We start from the raw sequence: 6,000 nt of genomic DNA, 5'->3' as shown, positions 1-6,000 counted from the left end.
CTCCCTGGGGCGGGCGGGACCCTGGCGTCCCGCTCTGCGCCGGCAGCCCCCGGCCGCCACGCAATGTCCGCCGGCTGGTTCCGGCGCCGCTTCCTACCTGGGGGTCCACTTCCAGAGCCGCAGCCAGTGGGGCCGCGCTCCAGCCCTGTCCCCTATCACCGGCCCCGCTTCCTGCGCGGCTCAGGCTCCAGCCCCGGCGCCACCGACGCCTCGCGCCGCCCGGACTCCCGGCCCGTGCGCAGCCCGGCGCGGGGCCGCACGCTGCCCTGGAACGCAGGCTACGCCGAGTGAGTGTCTTTGCCCCCGCGCCCCCCTCCTTGATCTCGTCGGGTTCTGTGCTGATCTAGAAAACTGGCTGAGTGTGGGCACTCCTGCTAACCCCCTTCTTGTCCTGATCCCGGGACTGTTGACAACATTCCTTCTTTTCCCACTCTGGCATTTTCTTTTGGAGAAGGTTGGAGGTCCCGGGAGAGTTATCCCGGGTCTGGACCTTCCTTTATTCTGGCCTTTGGAGATGTGTGTCTCACCTCGCACCTCACTCTGGATTTGGCCTATGCTCTATGGGATAGGGTTGGGACAGAGATGAACCTCACAAACCTTGGGCCAGCCCAATGTCTCTAAAATGGCCTGGGCTCTGATTTTGACCCTAGTGACAAAGCCACTGAACAGTTACAAAACTTACATCATTGGGGCTCTGTAAAATAACTGGCTTGCAGAGCAAGCATGAGGATCAGAGTTCGAATCTCCAACAACCTTGTAAAAAGCTGGGCGTGGCAGTTCATGTAATCTCAGCACTGGGGAGGCAGATGCAGGAAGATACAGGACTTGCTGGTCAGGCAGTCTAGTTGAATCAGTGAGCCCCCGATTTAGTAAGAGCCTGACCTGTCTCAAAAAACTAAGATGGAGCACAATAGAGGGAAAATCCCAACGTCCACCTCTGGTCTGTGCACACACATGCACACTCACACACAAAATAAGAAAAGTTGTCTAGGTGTGGTGTCAGGGACAGCACCCAGAAGCAGTTGTCCTGGGTGGAGTCTCTGTGCCACAGTGACATAGATGAGACATCACTGGTGATTTCATGGCCTCAGGATTATCAATGCAGAGAAATCTGAGTTCAATGAGGATCAGGCTGCTTGTGGAAAGCTGTGCATCCGGCGGTGTGAGTTTGGGATTGAAGAAGATCAGGAGTGGCTGACGGTGTGCCCAGAGGAGGTGAGTACAGCCCTGCCTGAACCCCACTTTCAGGCTAACGCCAGGATGTGCTTGGTGGAGGCTGACAGCCCCTCCTGTGCAGTTCCTGACAGGTCATTATTGGGCACTCTTTGATGGGCATGGTGGACCTACAGCAGCCATCTTGGCTGCCAACACCCTGCATTCCTGCCTGCGCCGGCAGCTGGAAGCTGTGGTAGAAGGCATGATGGCCACTCAGCCCCCCATGCATCTCAGTGGTCGCTGTGTCTGCTCCAGTGACCCCCAGTTTGTGGAGGAAAAGGGCATTCGGGCAGAAGACTTGGTGATTGGGGCCCTGGAGAGCGCCTTCCAGGAATGTGTGAGTGGGTCCTTTGGGGAGAAGGGATGTTTTCCCCTAGGGACTTAAGAAACTGGGGGTATAGCTACATACCATAGTCACCCCATTCCTTGGACTGTGGAGAGAAGGTTGTATGGATTTGTTCTTTCCTAGTCATAGCTCCATGGTCCTCAGCTTAACCTTCCATTTATCTAGTTCCTATTGTGTGCTAATTGCTCACCTGTACTGCCGTTGGCCCTCAGAGCAAGCACTGGTTTCTCTTCCTGTTTTGAATTACACTTCCCTTGTGTGAATTCTCTTTACACAGGAATTCAAGAGCTAATTAATGGCCAAGCTTTTGGGGTTTGTAGGCTTGCTTGTGGGAATGCAATTGTAAGGGGTGGGGGGCTGGAGATGGTTGCCAGCTGGGCAGCAGCTATGATGCCCTTGGTTTGCTCCAGGATGATGTGATTGGGAGAGAGCTGGAGGCCTCAGGCCAGGTGGGTGGCTGTACAGCCCTGGTGGCAGTGTCCCTGCAGGGGAAGCTGTATGTGGCCAATGCTGGGGATAGCAGGTGAGTGGACCCTTGGAGGGTGGGCAGGGTAGTGGGCAGGAGGGTACCAAAGAGGGTTGAGAAGAAGTGGAAGGAGGGTTAGAAATGAGGGGGACTGGCTGACCAAGATGTATTTGTACTTGGCATAAGCCAAGTGTAAGAGTGGACATTGATGCTAGGGCAGACAGGAGCTACAGGGGCCATGCTAACGGGCTGCACCTTTACTCTATAGGTCTGAGGCAGTCATGGAGGGATTTGAACAAGGGATCAGCATGGCCAGAAGTGGCCCCTGGTGTTGGAGAAGGGTGGAAGGAGGGTGGCCATGGGTGAGTATGGAAGTTGTTTGATAGACCTCTTCCCCTTCCAACCTGTTTAGAGCCATCTTGGTGCGGAGAGATGAGATACGGGTGCTGAGTTCTGAGTTCACTCCAGAAACAGAGCGGCAGCGGATCCAGCAGCTGGTAGGTCTTCTTGGCAGAGGGACCCCCAACTCCCTGTGTCAGGGGCCACATAGGACCCTGGGAAGGAAGCCCCATCTGAAATCAACCTCCACATCCTAGGCCTTTATCTACCCTGAGCTTCTGGCTGGTGAGTTCACCCGACTGGAGTTCCCTCGGCGGCTGAAGGGGGATGATGTAGGGCAGAAGGTTTTGTTCAGGGATCATCACATGAATGGCTGGTGAGCTGTGGGGATGGGGGACAGGGTGGGAAGAGGTCCAGGCTCATCTGTATGGCCTGAGGCAGCTGTGCTTGGGCAAGGTGGGTGTGTGAAGGCGTGGTAGCCAGGCTTGAGGATGGAAGAAGCTGCAGCAGGGTGTGGGCCTTTGGCTGATTCTAGGTCTGCTCCTGCAGGAGCTACAAACAGGTGGAAAAGTCTGACCTCAAGTACCCACTGATTCATGGACAGGGTAGGCAGGTCAGTGCCCCCTGCAGAATCCCTTTGAGTTGCTCCCTGAAGCTGGGAGCTCCTTTGTCCCTTACTAGTGGCTGTGGCTGTATCCTCAGTTCCCTCAGATGTTTCTCCCTTAGAAGCCAGCCCCCCCCCCCACTTCCCGCTTTGTGCTCAGGAGAGGCAGACCCTGGGCATGTGCTAAGCTCATCACTATCATCTCACCCCTCCCTTTCCCCCAGGCTCGGTTACTTGGAACACTGGCTGTCTCCCGAGGCCTCGGAGACCATCAGCTTAGAGTCCTGGACACCAACATCCAGCTCAAGCCCTTCCTGCTCTCCATCCCACAGGTGATAGAGCAATGTAGCCCACCCCAGGTTCCAGTGCCCAGGAAGGGCAGAAAATGAGCCTTGTAGGAGCTAGGAAGGGAGCATTGAAGGATCCTCAGGCTTATGTTGCAGGTGACTGTGCTGGATGTGGACCAGCTGGCACTGCAAGAGGAGGATGTGGTTGTCATGGCAACTGATGGGCTCTGGGATGTCCTATCTAATGAGCAGGTGGCACAGCTTGTGCGGAGCTTCCTCACTGGGAACCGAGAGGACCCATACAGGTACTGTGGCTGAGGGGGACCGGACTGGACGGTTTGGTCCAGGTAGCTACAGCTTCGAAGACAGCACTAACTCAGGGCAGGTTGTCCCAAGGGAGAGGGGATATGACTTCAAAAAAAAGATGTTAGGTCTGGTAATCTAGTTTATGGCCCTTAGTTGCACCACATTTAAGGGTCTCCCAGGTGTCTTGTCCTTGTGAAGCAGGTTCTGGAGGGAGGCCTGGCTTGGCCTTCTGCTTTACTTCCAGAGTACATCTTCAGTTATGTCTTTGCAGGTTCTCAGAGCTGGCTAAAATGCTGATACACAGCACACAGGGGAAGGAGGATGGTGCCGCTGGAGAAGGGCAGGTGTCCTATGATGACGTCTCTGTGTTTGTGATTCCTTTGCACAACCAGGGCCAAGGCAGTTGTGGCCACTGAGGATTCAGATACTTGCACATTCTATGACCTCTTCAGGACCAGTGCAGTCTGAGCATACATCCACTGTGGCCAAGAGCGGGCCCTGTCTGGCCTGTCCCCCGCCACAGCTCAGTGCTCTTGCTTTCTGCCTTAACTATCTGTTTCAAAGAGAGCAGTGGGTGGAGAGCCTAGCCTACCAGGTCCCACTTTCTGCAATGGTAACATCTTCCTGGCAGAGATCATTTACAAAGTATGGTATCTGTTGGCTCCTCAGCAGCCTAAAGGATTTAGGATAATAAGACAGATGCCTTGGGGAGCAGGCAGCTAGCTCATTTGGTTCTGACCCATGAGTGTCAGGTTCATCTAACCATCTGCCCACACAAGGTGCCTTCTTGAGACCTCTGGGCAATCCCACATCTGCTGGATCAACTATCTTTTTTTTCCACTTTTTTCTCTTTAAGATAGGGTCTATTACGTAGTTCTGGCTGTCCTGGAACTCGCTATGTAGACCAGGCTGGTCTTGAACTCAGAGATCACCTGTCTCTGCCTCCTGAGCACTGGCGTGCACCACTGTGCCTGGCTGGACCAGCCATCTTGAAGACAGCTCCTGAGAACAGTTCAGACCCTGCTCTGCTCTCTGACCATGGAGGGCACAGATCCCAAATAAAACTTAGAGCAAAACGGTGAGAGAAGCTTCCAGAGTTGGCTAGGCCAATTGTTGCTGCCTGGAGCCTGGCTGCCAGTGATTGCTCTTCCCCAGTCCCAGGCCTGCCCTATACCTATGCTAACAGTGTCTGTTGTTTCCCAGAGCTTACTCCAAGGACATCTACTTTTCAGCTAGCCAGTTCTCCTTGTTTCTAACACTCCATTTTTAGCCTAGGATGGTCCCCCACCCCCTCTGCTGCCCTCCTGCCTACTCTACCCTGCCCAGCCTCCAAGGATTCACTCATCTCTACCTCCAGCACCAGCCATAGTTTTCCCTGTAGGTATTCAGCCAGCCTGACATTAAATGCTTGCCTATAAAAGAGCCCTTGTGAATTGTGAGTTGCTCACAGCTTGGTCGACACACTGCCGTTTCTTGTGGCCTTTCTGTAGATTCCTTTTAGTTTCACTATGGAAGCTTGCATATAATCAGGGCTGGTTCCCATGCTCAGCCCCCTCATTGTTGCCAGGGAATGAGAAGACATTTAATACCTGCGAACTCTGGACTGTAGGTACCATAAGGGCTGCCTTTCCACTTTCTAAAATTGTTTTGCAAGAGTTTCACTATGTAGCCTTGTCAGTTCTGAAACTGTATTGTGGCCTCAACTTTGTGATCCCTTTGTTTCTGCCTCTAGAGTGGTAGGTTTCTTGCTGTGTAGGCCAGGCTAGTCTGAAACTTCCATAGCCTGAGTCGGCCTCAGTCTAAATACTGAGATAACAGGTGTAGATCACTACCAGACTCATCACTTACTTCTGAGTGACCTGGTGCTTTACATTTTGAGTTAGTAAGGGCTTTATGAAACTTCACTTTTCATCTTCCCCTTAAGACTTGCCAGCCTAGGCCAGAGGTAGTGGGGGCGGCGCATGCCTTTAATCCCAGTGCTCAGGAGGAGGATCTCTGGGAATTTAAGGCCAGCCTGGTCTAGAGTAAATTCCAGGACAGCCAGGGCTGTACAGAGAAACCCTGTCTTGAAAAACTAAACCAAAACCTCTGTCACCATCTAGAACTTACTGAGGTTCTGAAGTATCTGTTGAAATACAGTATTCATCACATGAGCTTTACCTGACTCACTCCTAGTATTACCATCAAGGGGACTTCAGGCAACACACAGCTCTGGAATGCAGCTAAAAAGCTTGCATAGTTAACTCACCTGGGATGCTCAGACCCCATTTCCTCATCTTAGATTCATTTCCTGTATGCTACCCAGGGAAGACAGGACTGAACACATTGGTACTTCCCATTTCCTGTGTAACACATAGACCACCAGCATCAGCTGGCAGATGCTAGTGTCACTGTCTAAAGCTGCTGAATTTGGCTTCCTCTTTCTTCAGCACATCCC

General features: G+C 53.0%; 1 protein-coding gene across 1 annotated transcript; it reads left to right on the top strand.

Annotated features, from left to right (window-relative positions):
• Positions 1 to 4,437, top strand: Ppm1m (protein phosphatase, Mg2+/Mn2+ dependent 1M). Its single transcript, XM_036193088.1, has 10 exons — positions 1 to 287; positions 1,092 to 1,215; positions 1,298 to 1,552; positions 1,972 to 2,084; positions 2,440 to 2,524; positions 2,624 to 2,742; positions 2,916 to 2,979; positions 3,195 to 3,302; positions 3,414 to 3,562; positions 3,835 to 4,437. The coding sequence occupies exons 1-10, from the start codon at positions 64 to 66 to the stop codon at positions 3,977 to 3,979; spliced, it is 1,386 nt and encodes a 461-aa protein (XP_036048981.1). The 5' UTR covers positions 1 to 63; the 3' UTR covers positions 3,980 to 4,437.
• The last annotated feature ends 1,563 nt before the right edge of the window (positions 4,438 to 6,000 follow it).

Source organism: Onychomys torridus, chromosome 7 (genome assembly GCF_903995425.1).
Source record: "Onychomys torridus chromosome 7, mOncTor1.1, whole genome shotgun sequence".
NCBI lineage: Eukaryota > Metazoa > Chordata > Mammalia > Rodentia > Cricetidae > Onychomys > Onychomys torridus.
Note: the sequence above shows the minus strand (reverse complement) of the source record. Positions and strands in the feature narration are given on the sequence as shown.

Coding starts and splice junctions, on each gene's coding strand:
- Ppm1m (XM_036193088.1), top strand. CDS start 64: ATGTCCGCCGGCTGGTTCCGGCGCCGCTTCCTACCTGGGGGTCCACTT. Junction 2,085..2,439: donor GCCAATGCTGGGGATAGCAG/GTGAGTGGACCC, acceptor CAACCTGTTTAG/AGCCATCTTGGTGCGGAGAG. Junction 3,563..3,834: donor AACCGAGAGGACCCATACAG/GTACTGTGGCTG, acceptor ATGTCTTTGCAG/GTTCTCAGAGCTGGCTAAAA.